The sequence below is a fragment of the Myotis myotis genome, unplaced genomic scaffold (assembly GCF_014108235.1).
Source record: "Myotis myotis isolate mMyoMyo1 unplaced genomic scaffold, mMyoMyo1.p scaffold_m19_p_2, whole genome shotgun sequence".
Lineage (NCBI taxonomy): Eukaryota > Metazoa > Chordata > Mammalia > Chiroptera > Vespertilionidae > Myotis > Myotis myotis.
In genome coordinates this window covers 137,439,644-137,460,173 of record NW_023416324.1, presented here as the reverse complement: position 1 = coordinate 137,460,173, position 20,530 = coordinate 137,439,644, and the positions used below count along the sequence as shown (strand labels likewise).

General features: G+C 41.3%; 1 protein-coding gene across 2 annotated transcripts in view; it reads left to right on the top strand.

The window, feature by feature from the left end:
- Nucleotides 1-20,530, top strand: part of CMSS1 (cms1 ribosomal small subunit homolog) — a 413,449-nt gene extending 392,919 nt beyond the window's left edge. For both annotated transcript variants that reach the window (XM_036352288.1, XM_036352289.1), the window contains 8 exons: nucleotides 422-493; nucleotides 2,487-2,616; nucleotides 5,970-6,029; nucleotides 7,122-7,224; nucleotides 10,145-10,205; nucleotides 11,438-11,525; nucleotides 16,251-16,339; nucleotides 19,996-20,530. In XM_036352288.1, coding sequence (XP_036208181.1) covers nucleotides 422-493; nucleotides 2,487-2,616; nucleotides 5,970-6,029; nucleotides 7,122-7,224; nucleotides 10,145-10,205; nucleotides 11,438-11,525; nucleotides 16,251-16,339; nucleotides 19,996-20,079 — 687 coding nt within the window. In that variant the 3' untranslated portion in view covers nucleotides 20,080-20,530. The remainder of the gene's footprint in view (nucleotides 1-421; nucleotides 494-2,486; nucleotides 2,617-5,969; nucleotides 6,030-7,121; nucleotides 7,225-10,144; nucleotides 10,206-11,437; nucleotides 11,526-16,250; nucleotides 16,340-19,995) is intronic.

Below are 20,530 nucleotides of genomic sequence, written 5' to 3'. Positions count from 1 at the left end.
GAGAAAAGGAGGGTGTAACAAAATAGTAAAGTAATAAACTAGTGACTTGGAAACACAGGTTCACCCATTGCTAGTTCATGGAAAACACAAGTCTCACCCGTCAGACATTCTTATTACATCTACATTTTCATCACATCTATTTCTGCCTGTATTATACAAACCTGGCTACTGTCTTTAATCTTTAAGGTCCTGCACCACCTCCCCAAGCACACATGTGCACTCACATATTCTGACCTTTGCTCAAAGATTTTCCAGTCTGCCTAATAGCCTACAGTGGGTCTTCCTGCATCTGTCTATCTGTGGAATATTACCAAGATGCTCTGAAGAATATATTTATGGCTGTAGGTTCTTTGGGATTGGTACCATTAGTTGATGCTTCATCATGCTAAGAGGAAAGTTTTCTCATTTGTATTTTTTATAGCCTATGGAATGTTTCTTGGTACAACCAAAGGAAACAAAGGAAGATGCCACCAAGACCAGGAAGAGGAGAAAGGTAATATTAATTCCTTACAATGGTGTGGCCCTACGTGGGTTACATCACCTTTTTGTATAGTGTGCTTTGATGAGGCAATTATTACCATCTCATCTTTAGAGATGCAGAAATTGTAAGATTCAGTGGGGTTTGGTGACTTCCTTAGGTCACTTGTAATAAGTGTTTCTGTTGGAGCTAAAAATAAATCCTCCTGATTCCTATTTCAGTTTTGTGAAACACTAAACATCTTTCTTACCCACCCTGTGTTTTCACTGTGGTTAGAAGTCAGACATGGGTTTCTAATTCTAGAAGGGGCCCAGAGTTCTCCTGCCCTATGGCCCCTCCAGCTCTGTCCAATGAAAGTTTACCAATCTTTTTTTCTTACCCATCTCAATTTTTAAAACCTTTTATCATAGAGAATTAATGAAAAGAAAATAAACAGATGAAGGTAGCAGTATAAGGCATTTCTACCTCTCATTTGGAGCCATAATTTAAAGCAAAAGGCACCCCTTGCATTTTAATACTTGCATGTGAGCATATGGAAGACTCTTGCTCCTATACAAACTTCCTTATGGCTCAGACTTGGAGAAAGTGTGGTTAGCTTTGACCTTCCACCACAGTTGTGAAAACAGGAGTGTAATTCTCTCCCTGCCAAGAAGGGTCTTGCTGAAGTCAGCAGAGGAAATATGATTGGGATTAGAGGAGAGAAGATGGACTCAAACCAATTACTTAACAGCAAGCTTTTAGAAAACTGTAGTGTGTGTGTGCATATGTTTTCTTTGCTTGCAAATGGCCAAATAGGAAGACAGGAGATGCCAAATTGGCTGAGGTCTGGCAAGTCCTTAAAGAAGTAACGTTAACTTCTCTTTGATAGTTTGTGTACTAATGGCCTTCAGGAGTGTTAAGTTGTTGGGGGCTCAAGGTCAGAACTCTGGCTAGGTAGTTTAGCCTTGGCTGAGGTCATGCTAAAATGTGCCCACCGATGACATATTTTTAAAGTTAATTCACTTGACAGAACTTTGACCATTCTCAGCAGTGGTATAGAAATGAGGACATTGTGGAAGGAGGGGAAAAACCTGGGGGCTGGGAGGTTGTGAGGAACAGCTCTTTCTAGATCTTTGGTGAAACATTAGAAGGAAATGAGAAGGGAAGTTTATGATGAAAATTGAAGGAACAATTGTATGTTCCTAGTACATTGCAGGCATTCGGTAAATGCTACACAAATAGGTCCAAATCAAAATAGGTGTTGTACAGTATTTCCTGTTCGGCTTTCCATAGGACCACTTCAAGACTGCATCTCTCAGGACTTGAAAATTGAGGGTCTAAAAGTCCCCCTTTGCAGCAAGTCCTATGCTCACATTACTCCTGTAGCTTTTACTTAATCCCCAAAATCCAAACTGAGAGTCAGTGCCTGAAAAACCAGGTTAGGCAAGAAATTCTCAAAATTCTGCCCTCCCAAGTTTAAGGAGAGCTTCCACAGAAACAAGATTTCTTGACTTTTAACAGAAAATTATATCCTCTTATAGAGACTGCTGTAAAAATGTCACTTCTCCTAGATGTCTTTGTAACTAGGAGTTACAAGGAATCTTTTATCCGTGGTTCTCAACCTTTTGGCCCTTTAAATACAGTTCCACATGTTGTGACCCAACCATAAAATTATTTTCATTACTACTTCATAACTGTAATGTTGCTACTGTTATGAATCGAAATGTAAATATCTGATATGCAGGATGGTCTTAGGCGACCCCTGTGAAAGGGTTGTTCGACCGCCAAAGGGGTCGTGACCCACAGGTTGAGAACCACTGTTTTAGATCCTCCATTCGTTTTTCAAAGCAGCAGTGCCCAAGAAATTCTATTATGTTTTCTCAAGTATGTTTATTAGTACTCACATTCATACTTGGCTATCATCAAAGCCTATGTGCAGTTTAAATGCCAGAGGAATCAACCCATCATAAGCCAAATGCCATTCTAAAGTCTTTCCTCCTTTTTTTATTTTTCTTTCTTCTCGTCTTAGAAGAAAATTACTGACATTCTTGCAAAATCAGAGCCAAAACCTGGGACACCTGAAGACCTGCAGAAACTGATGAAGGACTATTACAGCAGCAGTCGCTCAGTGATTGAATTAGAAGAACTGAAGCTACCAGGTACAGCCAGGCTTCTTTGGTTTTTTCCTTTTTTTTTTTTTTAATTTCTTACTATTCTGAGGTTAGTCATTCAGAAGGATCCATTGTTAATTGCTAGCAATTTTCCTGATGAGGAGGAGCAAAACAGATTCATCTTTATATTATGGCAAGGTATCTCAGCCAGACATTAATATATTTTCCTCACACTAATGCTCCTTTCCTCAACCTCGTAATTTTAATTTGTGGATGATTTCTTTATTAAGATGCTACATGGTATTCTAATAGTAAGATTTTAATTGTATTTTTTTTCAAAAGGCTAGTTGTTGAGTATGCTTCTTAAAAAAATTTTTTTATTGATTTCAGAGAGGAAAGGAAAGGGAGAGAGAGAGATAAAAACATAAATGAGAGACAATCATTGAATGACTGCCTCCTGCATGCCCCCTACTGGCTATTGAGCCCACAACCTTGGCATGTGCCCTGACTGGGAATCAAACCCTGACCTCCTGTTCATAGGTCTGTGGCTCAACCACTGAGCCACACCAGCTGGGTGCTTTTTTTTTTATTTTTTTCTGACCAGATTCTTCAAAGAGTAACAATCCCTAAGGAAGATAAAAGTTAAATAAAGATAAACCACACAATTAAAAGTATAGACATGAAACACTAATTTATTCATCCTTTATAGACAAGAATGTTAGCTTTAATAAGCAGCTTAGTTTTATTATTGCTCTTATCATGGATTTCTAATTATGGTTTTGTTTTTAGGATAGTTGTTGGGTCCTGGCCCAAACTTTTTTAAGCCAACTACCTAAAGATAGGGATAAAATTGTGCATTGTTGGACATGGACAACAGGGGGATGGGAGCATGAGTGTGTGTGGGGGGGAGGTTGGGGGTTAATGGGGGGGATGAGGACACATTTGTAATACCTTAACTAATAAAAAATAAAAAATAAAAAAAATTTTGCATTGTTAGCAAGGCTGACACATCATCACCCAGGTGACTCTTCACCCTACTGTTGTTTGAAATCTACTCTTAGAGAATTTATAATTAAGTTAAAATATATTGCGAATTTTTTAAAACAACCTATTTTCATTAATTTTAAATTTATGATACATCCCATAACTCCTGGGCAGAGATTGAAGAAAAGAGATGTTGTCATAAACTCAAAACGCAAACAGTTTGGGTGCCATGCCTGAGGTGAGCTATTTATAGACCACAAGGGCTATCTAATGCTGCTTTTGGAAAAAGTCAAGAGTTGTTTGACTTCCTTTTTCCATTACAACTGCATGCTTTCTAGAGGCTTGAGAAGCTGAAAAACAGACTGTTCCCTGAATTTTTATAATTCCTCTGTGATAAGCTTTTTTTATAAAATGCACATTGGGTTGGAGACCTGAGTGCCCTGTGTGTTTCTTTTCCAAAAGGGGTGTCCTTTAGGGAATGGAAGGAGTGCATGTCCACATAGCGAGACCTGGAGTTCTGACTTACTGGGCCCCTGGCTCCAACAGCAGTTAGCAGCACTCTTCTCAGCACAGCAGTTCCTCTGGAGGAGAGCTGGGTCCTGGCTGCCCGTTCTCAGGAAGCAAGTGTTATAACAAAGCCTCTTTTCAAGGTCTAACTGGAAGTGTGGTTTTACTGTGGCTCAGTGGTCATTTTTCCTTTCTCATTTTTTGTTAGAGTATACCTTCAACTTTGGAAGGACTAGTGAGATAATGGGACCACTGCTACCCTGTAACCTCACAGAACATCAAAAACCTTAATTTGCTAGAACAGTAGAGAGTCCAAGGTCAGAAGAAGCCTTTAAGGAGTCATTTGAGTTCTGTAGTGAGTTTACATTATATTAGTGTTGTATTAGAGTTCAGTAATATAGGTAAGCAAGAATATGTGGGCATGTGTTGGTTTAGGGAGGAAGAAAAAAATTGTAAATATGTTAAAAATACTATTATGGGCAAAAAGAGCAGGTTTTCATTTTCAGTTAAGAAATTAGGCCATTCTGATTCCCAGTGATTGAAGACATCATAGGAAGGGTTTAGAGAAAAGGCCCGTCACTACACTGATGAGACCAAGGACAGAGAGGAAGTGTGTGCTAGGTGAGAGGAGGGACATGCCATGCGTTGTTTGGTGCAGGCTCAGGAAGGGGTGTAAACATAAAGTGGCTGTAAATAATCAAATATTTTCCTATTTAGTTTGCCAAGTGTGTAACTTGGTTTTGATTTGAGGTTGTTTGTGTCTGTAGGGCAGGAACATGTCTTTTCAATTAACATGGTGTGCTGTACATTGTTAATGTCAGACACATGGGCACTTAATTAGTTTTGAGGCAGGAGTCCCTTGGAGCTAACCCCGCTGTCCTCCTGAGAGCTGCAGTGTGGTTTAGATCAGCGCTAAAAGCCTGAAGGCTAGCTGCAACTTAAAAAGCAAATTCCCAGGCTCACCCCCAGGGAATTCTGACTCACTATGAGAAAGTAAGTCCATCCCAGGAATCTGTATCTTCTGCAAAGCTCTCCAGGTGAGCCTGATCATATCCAGGCTTGGGAAATTAGTTTGAAAGACCATCGAAGGTTCTACAACAGCACAGGAGGCAACATCTTTGAAGTTCATTATTCACATAATGTGTTATAAATTCCGGGTCACAATATAAATGTCATTTAATTTAGTAATAGTTTGCTCCCTAGCACTCTGCTGTGTTTATAGACAGACTTTTCCTTGTAGAAAGAAGTGGGACAGCCCTAGTCAGTCTGGCTCAGTGGATAGAGTGTCGGGTCCCTGTTTTAATTCCGGTCAAGGGCACTTGCTTTGGGGTGTGTGCAGGAGGCAGTGGAGGCAACCAATCGGTGTGTATCTCTCTCACATCGATGTCTCTCTCTCCGTGTCTCTCGCCATCTTTTCTACTCTCTCTGTAAAAATCAATGGAAAAAAATCTCCTTGGGTGAGGATTAAAAATAATAATAACTAGGACAATAAACCTCCGGCTTTTTTATTCATCTCAGTTACAGAGTTAACAATACTACATGATTGCTAGACCATGATTGTCATTGGTTGAGCAATTCCGTATGTTTTAATGTTATATTGGGAACATCTCGACATAGATTTGTTTCAGCTTTGCCTTTGTATATTGCCTGTTATTTGAAAATGATGTTTCATTATTCCACTGAATAATACAATAAGCTTGTACTTCCCTACCCTAAGAAACTATAAACAGTTAATGTTTACTTGTTATTGCTGCTGCTAGTGTTTTATATCCTAGACAACACTTGAAATATGTGATGAGCCCCCAATTCGATAATGATATACAGCCTGGTTTAATCTGTTTTTTATTATGTGAAATCAACTATGAAATAGTTGCAGAATTCTCTACAAAGCATGTTTCTCATAATCCTAGACTCCTGTTTCCTCAAGGCCAACGATTTGACTCATAGTCTTTCATCATACCTAAAAGAAAGTAAGTAAACTCTCATTTTTAAAAAAATTATTCACCAAATTATTATTACGTTAAAACACAAGTTCAGTCTCTTCAAAATAAAAAATTTCAAAACTACATTTAAAATAAAAAGTTTCCACCTCAAATGGATTTTAAATGGAGGGTGTTTTAGGTCCCTCTACATATTAACTTTTTTAAAATTTAAGTTTATTCTTGTTTTGCTCTGGCTTTGGGAATTTGGGATTTGGTCTGATTTTTGTTTTATAACACATGAGAAGTATTGGTGTAGGAACCTAGAGAATAGTTAGCATTCTAGTTCAGACCCCTCACTAATTTGCTCTTTGACCTGAGGAAAGTCACTGAGCACTCTCTGAGACTTGACTTTGTTATCTTAAAGATGAGGACTGTGTGACCACTGTTCCAGCTCTGAGATTCTGAGGTTCTGTCCACATCTTCAGAACTCAGACCCTGAGTATTACATAGTCCATCTAATTTGATCTTCTCAACATGTATTGTGTGAGGTCAGTAATAACTAGATTATTCAGATGAGCTAGTCATTTATCTGTAATCAACAGTGAAATATTTAGATGTAGATGATTTATCATTCTTCTTTCAAACTCTATTCAGTTCTGAGGACACTCAGCTTGAGTTCATAAACCTTTCTCCCCCTCAAATTCAGCAAATGTAAATGTAATCAAGCTCACTGGACTATGAGAGCTAAACAAGAGAACACATTTTAGTAAAGTGCCTAGCACAGTGTCACTGCTCACCAGATGTTTGCTATTATTTTAATGTCATTTCTATTTTACATTTTATGCTCAGTGTCCTTTTAAAATTTAACATCATTGAATCAGAATTCTTTTTTTACTCAACATTGCCTTCAAGCATCAAACAAATTAAAAGTATCGCAAATGCATTCTTTTGAACTTTTTTTACTTAGTCCTAAAACTAGTCACTTTGGCATAATATATGTTTTGTGTTGTAAGTTAATGATATTTCATTTTAATCCAATACCTACAATATCCAGAGAATAGAATCTAAACAGTGCTCATTATATTCTATTTTACTTAAACACTAATTTAGAATGTTTTCTCTCATGGTATTTTTTTTCAGTCTGCCCTAAGTGGGTAAAGCTTCGGAAAAACCATACAGAGAAGAAGTCAGTCCTAATGCTGATCATCTGCAGCTCTGCCATCCGAGCCCTGGAGCTCATTAGGTTGGATGCTTCACCTATTATTTTGTTAATGTTTCCTGAATAGCTGATGTGTGCCGTATTGATATGTTCTGTGTGCTGAAGATGTTGTAATGAGCGAAACAGAGTCCACTCTCTCATAGGACTTACTTTCCAGGGAGGGACACCGACAATAAACAAATATACATTATAATGTCAGCTAGTGATAAGTTATATAAGAAAAAATACAGTATAGAAGTGGATGGGGGCTTCTTTTAAAAGGTGGTCCCAGAAAGCTTCTCTAAGGAGATGGCATGTGAGCCAAGACTTGACCACGGTGAAGGAGAAAGCCAAGCAGATGGCTAAGAGCATGCCAGGCAGCGGCGACAGTCAGAATGATCTGGATAATCATCCTGAAGGATCCCTTTGGCTGCTGTGTGGAGAACACACGTTGTAGAGGGCAAGGGTGAAAACAGGGAGACCATAGCAATAACCAGTTAGAGGAAAAGATAAAGCACCAAGAAATAAACTTATAAAAGCCCATATAAAGAAAATTTATCAGAGTGATGCAGAAGACCTTGAATAAGGCATACCATGTCCTTGAATAATTAGACTCAGGGATGTAAAAATGTCTATTTTACCTAAGATAATCCACAAGTTTCATAGATTCCCAACAGAACTCCAAAACAATTGTTTTTGAACTAGGTAAACTAGTTCTAAGTCCATATGAGAAGAAATCTGTCCTCAGGGAAAATCTGGAAAAGATACTAATGAGCAGGTACTATGCCTATAGTATCAGATTTTTTTAAAAAAACATACTACAAAGTCTCAATAATCAATACAGTATGGAACTGGCTCATGCATGACAGACAGATTAGATCCATGGAACAGAACTGGAAGTTCAGAAATAGACCCATATGTATATGAAAATGTAGCGTACGGCCAAGGTGACAAATCAGTAGGGAAAGATGGATTGTTTAATAAATGGTACTGGAACAACTGGGCAGCCGTCGAAAAAATAAACTTGGATCCATATTTCACTTCTTATACCAAGATAAATTCCAGTGGACCAAAATTTTTAATGTAAAAATTACGTTGTAAAGATAAATTGTCAGTGCTTTACTACGTGCTTTCACATACTTTTTCATTTACTGTCGTTTGTGTAGAATAAACAAAAGGGCTTCCACTAGGTCTGGGTAACACTCAGCTCTCAGGGAAGAGCCATTGGAGTAAAAGGGGATTTACTGAAAGGACCAGGCTCTGTGCCAGGTTTTGGCACAAGACAAAGTAAAGGAAAATTTAAGTCCTGAAGAAAGAGGAACTTGATCAAATAGACTTGGGTGCAAATGTAGACACTCAGTGGGTATTTACCATCTATCTGTCCAAATGAACTAATCTGATCATGAATTTAGAAAAGTAGTCATTAAACTTTGTTAATAGTCCTTCAAACTCTCCTTTCCCCATTAGGCATGCACAGAAGTTTTTCTTTCAACTATTTCTGCTCTAAACAATTGATCTTCAAGACTCCCACTACTCTGGGAAGCTCTATTTGAAGTATTAGGAGTTCACATAGACTTTTCCGTGTTTTAAAAACTACCACCACAGAACTTATTTCATATTCAAGCTCTAATGGCAATGAGGTTGGCCTCAAGGTGGCCTCTTAAAAACAACTTGTCAAATTGATTTGAGTGCTTACTCTACATAAATACCTTTCTGGGGGAAATAAAAGCACTATGTTGTCACACTTCATTTACCAATTCTTAGTGTTTCTCTGTGTCACCTGGTAATATTATGATCCATTTCAAGGTTAGGGGATTTGCAAAAGGTGAATTTTGAGCGGGCACAATGAGCCCTATTCATAAAGACTAATTGTGAATAATTCTAACTTTTGTAAGAATATTTGCTCCCTTGAGAACCATGAGTTATGTCAAATATGTTCCCTAAATTTTCTTCCTAGTTAACCTTGCCTTGGAGAAAGCTTACATATAAGTGAAAAATCAAGTGCAGCCTGGGCTGCATGGCTCAGTGTTGAGCATCAACCTATGTACCTGTGGTTCAATTCCCAGTCAGGGCCATGCCCGGGATATGTGCAGGAGGCAGCCAATCAATGCTTCTCTCTCATCAATGTTTCCTTCTCTCTCTCTCTCTCTCTCTCTCTCTCTCTCTCTCTCTCTCTCTCTCTCCTTCTCCCTTCCTCTCAGAAATCAATAAAAATATATTTTTAGAAATCAAATGCAACAGCACTTATATAACATGATTCACTATTTGCAAACTCATAGATTCCTGCTGACCAATAGTATTTCCACAAACATAATAATGAGGTATAAAGGAAAGTAATATTCTCAAGCAGTTTTTCCATGTTAGATCTTGCTCCAAACATCGACTAAAAGGCATTGCTATTTTATACCCATTTATATCTGAAGCATTTCTACATACAACATTTTATGGAAAAGCTCACTCTGCAACATAAATAAAAGAGGAGGCTGCTCTTGAAGGACACAAGCCCTTTTGCTCCACCCTGTCAGCTCATCCCAGCTTCCCCCACTGCCCCGGAGCACAGGCCGACCCCAGCGCTGTAAGAGATTTCTCACAACCACATTTTGTCTGAGAACTATACTACAGAGTTTGAAGACCAATTCTCTGCTAGGAACCTGAAATACAGAAATTCTGTATTGCAAGTAAAGTGCAGATCCATGTTTCAGTAACCAAGGAGACCTAAGTAAAGCTAACCCTATGTGTGAGAATGAGAAGCCTGAATAAAAGGCCACCCGTTTTCATTTCAGAGATGACTAGCCTGAAAATCTCAGAACTTATTTTTGTGTGTATAGATACACATACAGGTGAACATATATACATATAAATAAACACACATATTCTTTGAATAAAGAAAGACATAATACTGAATTAGCCAACAGGCTCAGAAGGAGTGACTTTTCTTGTGCATTAATCTATTCCTTCTCATTAGGTCAATGACAGCATTCAGAGGAGACAGCAAAGTTATGAAATTATTTGCAAAACACATAAAGGTAAGCAAAGAGCCTGTGGTTCTTGGAAGATGTTAGTGATCCTTAAGGGTCACTTCTAGACCTCAGCTTTTCCCTTCAACCTCTGTGTAACTCCTTAGCAAGGGTTTTCTTTGGTGCCTCCTTCTATAACACACTTAATGACCATTCTGATTTTCTTTGCATTCCCTACCCCTGCACACCCACCTCTCCCCACAGCAGTCACACTTGTCCCTGCTCCGAGGTTCCTCTACAGAAGCTGAGGCTTGACCCTGGACTCTGTGAAGATTTACCAGTTTTCTTCTATCTTGATGTTAACCTTCTTTGCCCTAAACAAGGGTAGCCTCACTTGCTTTCTAACTTTCTTAACTTTTAAACAAATTGCTCTAAATTGGCCCATGATTGATTGCAGTTTCTAATGACTCTTTGAAAAGAGTTTCTGGACCCAATTTCCAACATGTGGAGGGGGTGCTTCCTCACGTATCCAAGAAATGCTCTGGACACCAGCTTCATGTCCTACAATGCAACTCAATTCTGACATTGTCTACCTGGAAACACATCAGGTTCCATAGGTTAAGGCTCAGTCCTACAAGACTGCATGCACACCTCATACCCCCAACTTCAGACACCAGTTGAAAGTCCAGGATGTTACCTATTCTTCTGACCAACAGGTTCCCGCAAACACCTCCTCAAATTCCATTAATTTGCAAGAGCAGCTGACGAGACATTTTACTTACTAGATCACTGATTCATTATAAAAACATGTAACTCAGGAACAGCCAGATGGAAAAGATGCCTAGGGCAGGGTTGGGAAAGGTTGTGGAGCTTCCATACCCTCTCCAGGCACACACTCTCCCCAAATCTCCATGTGTTCACCAACCCAAAAGTTCTTCAAACCCTTCCTCTCAGGTGTTTTAAGGAGGCGTCAGTACTTAGGCATGATTGATTAAATCATCAGCCATTGGCGATTGATTCAACCTCAGCCCCCCACCCCTCCCTGGAGGTTCGGAGTGGGAGTGAAAGTTAATTACATAGTGGGTTCTCCTGGAACCGGTCTCCATCCTCAGGTTCTTCCAAAAATTTCCTCATTCAAGTAACAAAAGACAGCTTTATCACTCTCAACACTTAGGAACTTGCAAGGCTTGGGGAGTTATGAGTCAGAAACTGTGGACGAAGGCCACATTTGTATGAGAAATATATTTTGGTAGTCTGCCTCAATATCACACTTCTCTTTATTCTCTTCCATCTTGGAATAGGTCCAGGAACAGGTAAAGTTGCTGGAGAAGCGTGCCGTGCACCTGGGTGTAGGAACTCCAGGGAGGATTAAAGAACTCGTTAAACAAGGTATGAAAAGAGCCAGTGATAGTCTTCAGAGCTGGGAGTTGGCCGTACCCCCATGTGAGTTTTGGGAACCACATGTGTGATGCAGTGAAACCAGATCTCTGTGTTAATTCAGGAGTTGGAAATTCAGCTGTGAGTCTGTAAAGTCAGCCAGCAGGTATGATGGAGTAGGGAAGGATGAGAACTGTGAAATTGAAGGGCATGTGCCCACCTAAATACATTCAGATTTCAATTGCTTTAAACAGGTTCGTGGATCCACAATTGATTCCATCTGTTTGCACCCTCTGGAATTTGTAGAGCTGGATATGTTGAGTATTTCCCTCCCACTTAATTGTGTCTTGGTTCCCCACAACTCCCATTCCACTTGAAAACATGTTGAAACAAAAATGCAGTTTCACCTAGATGGCGTGGCTCAGTGGTTGGGCGTTGACCTATGAACCAGGAAGTCACGATTTGATTCCCAGTCAGGGCCCATGCCTGAGTTGCAGGCTCGATCCCCAGGGGGGGCGGGCATGTAGGAGATAGCCAATCAATGATTCTCTTACATCACTGATGTTTCTATCTCTCTCCCTCTCCCTGCCTCTCTGAAATCAATTAAAAAATATTTTTTAAATGCAGTTTCTGTGGATGAAATCTTGATATTCTAAATTGTTTCTTTTGTAGTGCTTTACCCAGAAAGTTTTCCAGAGGCCATCCACCTGCTAACCTGCTAATGATCTTATTACCTGTTCTGCCTGCCAGACAGATTAAAGATATCTTATCAAATCTTACCAAATTACTTCTTCAATATAGTAATACACATTGTTTCATAACTGACAGGAGCTATTCCTGGATTTTTCATATTTCTAAACATAATGTGTTCATTAGTATAGTAACTGGGTATACAGATAGTCATTTGCCAGAAAGCAAATGAAAACTAAAAATACTAGTGTTTCTCTTCAGATGAAAGCCACCCAGGTTAAATAAACCCACTATATACAGAGCTCTGTGCAATTACAGATAACAAACTGGAGGCCCCAGATAAGGAAGGGAAAAATTTTTTTTGAGTTCCTATGTGTACTTAGCAATATGCTAGACCAGTGGCTCTCAACCTTCTGGCCCTTTAAATACAGTTCCTCATGTTGTGACCCAACCATAAAATTATTTTCGTTGCTACTTCATAACTGTAATGTTGCTACTGTTATGAATCGTAAATATCTGGTATGCAGGATGGTCTTAGGCAACCCCTGTGAAAGGGTCGTTCGACTGCCAAAGGGGTCGCGACCCACAGGTTGAGAACCACTGTGCTAGACACTTACATCTATCTCATGTAGTACTCACCTCACCCTTGCAGGCTAGGGTTCTGATTTCCTCAGAGAGAAAACCAAAGCACACTGGGTTAAGTGGCCCTCCCAGAGTCACTCAGTCCAGGCTTTCCTGGTTCCTGAGCCTTCCCCAAAAGGGAGCTCCCGATTCCATTGAAGAGATAAGTGCACATAGAATTAGGTTGACCATACAAGACAATAAAGCCCAAAGGCCAAGTGAGCACTTCTGAATCTAGAGAAGTTGAAATGAGGGAGAGATTGATGTGGTAGCTGAGTCTGCAGGGAAAGCTTTGTAGAGTTTTTAACTCATCTTTAAAGTATGGGGAGAATTAAAGTAGGATCTATGGAGATGTGAGGAAAACATTCAGGAACGTGCAGGAATGGGAGAAGAGCTGAATCAGGAGGGCATGTGGTATCCCTGGAGGAGATGATAAGTGAACAATACTGTGTTGAGCCTAAGAACCCGTTATGGACTCAGACTCCAGACTCAGGTCCCAGATCCAACAACTTACCATACCAGCTCTGTGACCTTGCAAGTTATCTTCTCTAAACCTGTTTCTCTATCAGAATGACAGAAACAGAAACAGTACCTATCTCAAAGGATTATTATGAAAATTGAATGCCAATAAAGAGCTCAGCACAGTGAGTGTATTACTGTAAGAACTCAAAAAATGCTAGTTGTTTTTATTGAAGAGACCACGTTTCTTACTCGGGGACTTCATGGTCTGTACTATCTTGTGATTCAACTGGGAAGAAAGTCAGATTGTGAGGGAGGGCCTTGAACAGTAATCTGAGGAGTTTGGAGTTTTGTCTTGTGAATGTGATGGGGCGATGAAAATGAAGGAACAGGTGAGAGGTGCTCATAGGCCTTCTGTGAAACGCAGAGTTGGGAGAGCTTGGCTGGGCAGCGGGAGAGGCCAGGGACAGACGCCGCCTCTCCCTCAGCCCCCAGCCAGAAATTCACCTCTCCCTTTCCTGGAATACAGATGGGTTTTTGTGGTCACCAGGCCCCACTCTTCTTTGTATTTAGAAGAGAGAGGGGAAAAACAAAGCTGTACAGACCATTGAAATTAGATTTCTACAGAGTTGTGGGACACGTTTTAAGATAGTGATTTCATTTTCTTTGGCTATATACCCAGATATGTGATCGCTGGATCACATGGTAGTTATCTTTTTAATGTTTTGAGGAACTTCCATACCATTTTCCATAGTGGTTGCACCACTTTACATTTCCACTAACAGTGTGCAAGGCTTCTCTTTTCTCCACATCCTTGCCAACACTTGTTATCTTTGTCTTTTTGATAACAGGTGTGAGGTGATATATCATTGTGTTTTTTATATTGTTTTATTGATTTTGGAGATAGGAAGGGAAAGGGAGAAAGATAGAAACATCAGTGATGAGAGAGAATAATTGATAGGCTGCTTCCTGCACACCCCACACTGAGGATCAAGCCCGCAACCCAGGCATGTGCCATGACTGAGAATCAAACCATGACCTTCTGGTTCATAGGTGGACGCTCAACCACTGAGCCATGCCAGCCAAGCCTTTCACTGTGGTTTTGATTTGTATTTACCTGATAATTAGTGATGTTGAACATCTTTTCATGTACTTGTTGGCCATTTGGATGTCTTATTTGGAAAAATGCATACTCGGTTCTTCTGCCCATTTTTATTTTATTTTTTTTTAATTGTTTTATTGCTTAAAGTCCATTTTTAAATTAGATTTTTTTTTTCTATCAAGTTATATGAGTTCTTCCTGTATTTTTTATATTAAACCCAAGTTAGATTTTTTTTTTTTTAACAATTCTATCATGGTAGGATATTTGGGTTGTTTCTTATTTTTTGCTATTATAAATAATACTGCAGTGATCATTTTGTAAGTAACTGTGTTTAAATTTCTGATGTTTTTATTGGATATGTGTAGATGGAGAATTTTTTTATCAATAGAAAGCATTTTAAAGCTCCTTTTTTATAATGCCCAGTACTTTTTTAGAGAGGTTGTACCTGTTTGCTCTATTACCAGCAGTGAATTATTTTTGAGTGAAGACTACCAACCCACTGTCATTCTTTATTTATCATTTTTAATTTTTCAGAAAATTTTAAATAAGAGGCATTGTAATTATAAGAAACATTAAAAAATTCTTTTGGGCCTGGCTGAGGTAGCTCAGTGGTTGAGCTTGGACCTATGAACCAGGAGATCTAGGTTCCATTCCGGTTAGGCCACATGTTTGATCCCCAGTAGGGGGCCTGCAGGAGGCAGTTGATCAGTAATTCTCTGTCATCATTGATGTTTCTTTCTCTCCCTTTCCCTTCCTTTCTGAAATCAATAAAAAAAAAAATTTGTTTTAAATTATTTTGGGCAGAGAGGGGAAATATCAAAATAATCACAGGAGAGTTGAAGGGACATGCTGCAGTTGTGTAAAAGAAGGCTTCAATTACATTGCCACGTGAAACATGTAACAGCTTGGGGCAGTGGGGAGAACATGGAGAGTGAGAACTAACTATGCCCAACTCTGAGACCTCTAAGAAGCAGACAATCCCTGAGGTCCCCTGAAGCCCCACATTCTAGTATTGTCTCTAGATCAGCGGTTCTCAACCTGTGGGTCTCTACCCTTTTGGGGGTCGAACGACCCTTTCACAGAGGTCGCCTGAGACCATTGGAAAACACATATATAATTACATATTGTTTTTGTGATTAATCACTATGCTTTAATTATGTTCAATTTGTAACAATGAAAATACATCCTGCATATCAGATGTTTACATTACAATTCATAACAGTAGCAAAATTACAGTTATGAAGTAGCAACGAAAATAATTTTATGGTTAGGGGTCACCACAACATGAGAAACTGTATTAAAGGGTCACGGCATTAGGAAGGTTGAGAACCACTGCCCTAGATAGACAGGAAGACAGTGGGAATAGCCCTAAGTTCTTTCCTAGTCTCCTCAGGGGATAGCAGCCTTTAATAGGGCCCATTCACCTTAGCTTCCTTTTCTGCCCCAAATGAACCTCCCAGCCCTGTCCTCATCCTTTTGCCCACTCACCTCCTCAGTCATGTGGCCTCAGGTAGACTCAACTCCAAACTGCAGGAATCTTATCAAATCCCTGTCAGGAATGAAACTTCACCCTCTGGCGCTTCCTGGAGGCTTAGGATTGATTTTTTGCCAGCACTTGAGCATTTGACAAGCTTAGCAAGAACAGCTTCTCTGCTTCTCAGAATCAGTGATAAGATTACTGGAGGGGAGTCTCGGACTACCGCATTTGTTTTCCATCAGGCAAGGGCAGCATTTAATGTGAGAGATTAGTTACTGGGGAGAGGACAGCAAATGAGGCAAAAAGCAACCAAGAGAATAAAAAGTAGTTTTAATTTGTTCACGTCATGAGGTCTTGACTTCGGCAACCCTCTCCCTATCTCTTTCAGGTGGCCTTAATTTGAACCCCTTAAAGTTTCTGGTTTTTGACTGGAATTGGAGAGATCAGAAGTTGAGGAGGATGATGGACATTCCCGAGGTACCGTTGACTTTAATTTTTTTTTCTTTTATCTGAACTTGAGTTCAAACACAGTAATAGAGTCTTTGACATGAAGACCAGCACATCCTGGCCTTTGACAGTTACTGTAAAGGAATAATCATGGAACCCATCTCACCCCTTACACATAATCCTATTGCTCCCATGTGTTTTATAGGAATCAGCTTTGTTTCCTCATTAAATGACGGAGAGCTTCTGCCTCACTAGGGACCATAGCTATACTGTACCTTTGAGAAACAGGAAGATCTGGAGAACTTGGCATACTTCCCTGTGCTTTGCTTTAGAGGCACAATCACCTTTGCTTTTCACCCTTATAAGTGCACTTGGAGGCGGGTGTGCAAATTTGCCTCATTGCTCACATCTTTATGAGTTGAGTGGTTTTTTCTGAGCAGGACGCAAGGGTGATTTCTTTCCGGGTTCTTGCCCAGGTGCATTTGAAGAGTGAAACCACAGACAAAAGGTGGTATATGAAAAGGTGGAAATTTATTGGAAACAAGTAGAGACTCCCACGTAGGGAGGGGGTCCCAAAGGGAGTAGCCCCCTAAGCCCCTTTTTCCTAAGGTTTGTAAAGGCTGCAGTTCTCTATCTCCTGTGAAAATCTGTTTCCTCTTTCTCCCACTTGTCAGCATTTCTCTATCCTCTGTGACAGTTCTTTTTCCTCTTTCTTCCCATCCGGTGTGGCTCTTTCCTATCTTCTGTGAATGGATGTCTTCCTTTCCCCTTATCCTGTGGTACCTTTTGTTCTCTGTGAACATATGCCTTTAGCAGCTCCAAGCCCCCACTTATGGGCTCCAAGCCTTCCTCCCGCATGGACCCTCTTTATTTCTAAAACTCCCTAAACCTACCTATTTTACCCTCTAAAACTCCTTTCATTTACATCCCCTAAAACCCAGTTACTTAATTTGGAGCTAGTTTGATTTTGGGGGATTTTTTGATGTCTCAGTAGATTAAAATTGGATGTCTACCCTTTCCCAGCCTGAGTGGCTCCGTGGTTGAGCATTAACCTATGAACCAGGAGATCATGGTTCGATTCCCAGTCAGGGCACATGCCCGGGTTGCAAGCTCGATCCCTAGTAAGGGGCTTGCGGGAGGCAGCGGATCGATGATTCTCATCATTGATGTTTCTATCTCTCTCTTCCTCTCCCTTCGTCTCTGAAATCAGTCTATACTAATAAAAGGGTAATACGCTAATTAGACCGGGTTAACCAGACATCTTTCGGATGTCCAACTTCTTTCCAGACAAAACCACAGTGGTGGGGGCCGAGACAGAGGCGATTAGGGGCATTCAGGCTGGCAGGAGAGCAAGCAATTAGAGGCAAGATCAGGCCGACACAAGGGAGCAAGCAGTTAGGGGTGAGATCAGGCTGGTGTGGGGGAGCAAGCAGTTAGGGGGCGATCAGGCTGGCAGGGGAGGGCAGTTGGGGGTGATCAGCCGGCTGGAGAGGGCAGGTGGGGGCGATCAGGCAGGCAGGCGAGCGGTTAGGAGCCAGTGGTCCCAGATTGTGAGAGGGATGTTCGACTGCCGGTTTAGGCCCTGTGGGATCGGGCCTAAGCCGGCAGTCGGACATTCCCCATAGGGTCCCAAATTGGAGAGGGTGCAGGCCAGGTTGAGGGACACCCCCCCCCTCCTGTGCACCAATTTTGTGCACTGGGCCTCTAGTAAAAATATATTTTAAAAACTAAATGCCTGCCCGGGCCAGTATGGCTCAGTTGGGTGAGTAATGTCCCAAGCACCAAAAGGTCGCTGGTTCAATTCCCGATCAAGACACTACCCAGGTTGCAGGTTTGATCCTTGGTCAGGCTGCTTATGGGAGGCAACCGATCAATGTAGCTGTTGGAAATAAAAGGATTTGTACAGTAGTAAACAGTGCTGCCGGTCACCAATCAGGAATGAATCATGGCAGTAACTAGTATAGAGGCCGGGAATTACTCCTCCAACCATGCCCAGTGAACTAATTCACCACATATAACTCTATTCCCAGAATGACCAAACCTGATCACAAATGATCAGTGAATTATATCAGATATCAGTTCAAGTTAAGAGACAATTTTCTCACTTTCCTACACACACACACACACACACACACACACACACACACACACACACTGTCCCCTGAACAGTTTGGGGGTTTTTTTTAACTGGTTTTGCCGGGCCGGCGTGGCTCAGTGATTGAGCATCGACCTATGAACCAGGAGGTCATGGTTCAATTCCCAGTCAGGGCACATGCCCAGGTTGTGGGCTTGATTCCCAGTGTGGGGTGTGTAGGAGGCAGCCGATCTACATTTCTCTCTCATCAATGTTTCTCTCTTTCTCCCTCTCTGAAATCAATAAAAATAAAATAAACTGGTTTAACCAATTTAATGTCCAGCACATGAGGCCATATTTGATTATTTCAGATTTAATGTTAAATCTGAGTAATCTACCACTAGTTTTTTAATTACAATAATTCAGAGAAACAGTAACAAAACAAAACAAAAAAACCCTTGTCCCTCATAGTTTTTTTTTTTATGTTGATGTCATTATTAGCAGTTATCCTATAATAGAACTAGAGGCCCAGTGCACGAAATTCATGCACTGAGGGGCGGGGGGTCCTCAATCTGGCATGTTCCCTCTCCTGGGGAGCAGGCCTAAGCTGGCAGGCGGACATCCCTCTTGCAGTCCGGGACCCCTTGCTCCTTACCACGTGCTTGCTCGCTGCTCCTTACCATTTACCTTGCTGCTCCTTAGCACTGCCACGAAAGTGGGAGAGGCTCCCGCCACCACCACTGCACTCGCCAGCAGTGAGCTCTGCTTCTGGTTGAGCAGCGCTCCCCCTTTGGGAGCGCCCTGACTACCAGGGGGCAGCTCTTGTGTTAAACATCTGCCCCTGGTGGTCAGTGCACATCATAGCAACCGGTCATTCCACCGTAACGGTTGCTTAGGCTTTTATTATACAGATACTAGAGGCCCGGTGCACGAAATTCATGCACGGGGAGGGGAGGAGGGAAAGGGGGGATCTCCTCAGCCCAGCCTGCACCCTCTCCAATCCAGGATCCCTCGGGGGATATCCGACTCACAATCTGAGACTGCTGGCTCCTAACTGCTCACCTGCCTGCCTTCCTGATCACCCCTAACTGCTCCCCACACCAGCCTGGTTGCCCCCAACTGCCCTCCCTCCTCCCCCCACCTCCCCCCCCCCCCCCCCCCGGCCAGCCTGGTCGCTCCACGCAGCCTGCTTGTTCAGTCATTTGGTCATCCCTCACTACCCCCACCCCCACCCCCGCCAGCCTGGTCGTCCCACACAGCCTGCAGTTTGGTCGTTCATCCGGTTGTTTCGGTCGTGACGGCCCCTGGCTTTTTATATATTAGGACTGTGTCTAATCTGGGCACACTTTAGATATCTTTGTATGAGATTTTATTTTAAGTGGCTGCAAGCAAAAGGACGCTTGAACGAAACTGGTGTTTTATATAATACCTCTTCCTTTACTTGTGCAACTATTCCAGCTCTGAATAAAATATGGGCTAGGATTTCTGCCATCCCTGACTCTGGCCATATCAGCTGCATAAATACCAGAGGGTCCAGAAGGTTGACTTTATTCACCAAGACCATCTTTTCTTAATCTTAACCTTTTTTTTTTAAATCTTTTCTCTCATTTAGATAAAAAAGGAAGTTTTTGAACTTCTGGAAATGGGAGTCCTCAGTCTGTGCAAGTCGGAATCCTTGAAGCTGGGCCTCTTCTAATCTGTGTCCCAGTGAAGATCCCAGGGTTAAGTGCCTCTTATTCAATGGCTCAGACACACTGCAGACACTCAGTACAAATCAGCTGCTGTTTTATTGCATTAGCCGCATCACCAGGTAGACCCCTGGGAATGTGTGATCAACATGAATCTGTCCTTTGCCAACCCCTTGTATAATAAAATATTGCCAGCTTGTTCTTCTCTCACCGAATGGCCTCTGATGTGACTGTGCTGGGCCAGCTTAGGCAAATGCTTCCCTCTCTGAGCCTCAGTCTCATCAGCTGCAAAATGGGAATGATATTTGGCAGGATTGTTGAGGATTCCATGTGATGGTACATGTGGAACAGATTTGCAAACTACAAAGCCTGGTCCCAGTGTGAAGCATGGCCGTAGTAGTAGTAGGAAGAGCTGCAAGTGTATGTGGCACTTTGTAAATACAAAAGACAACAATATAA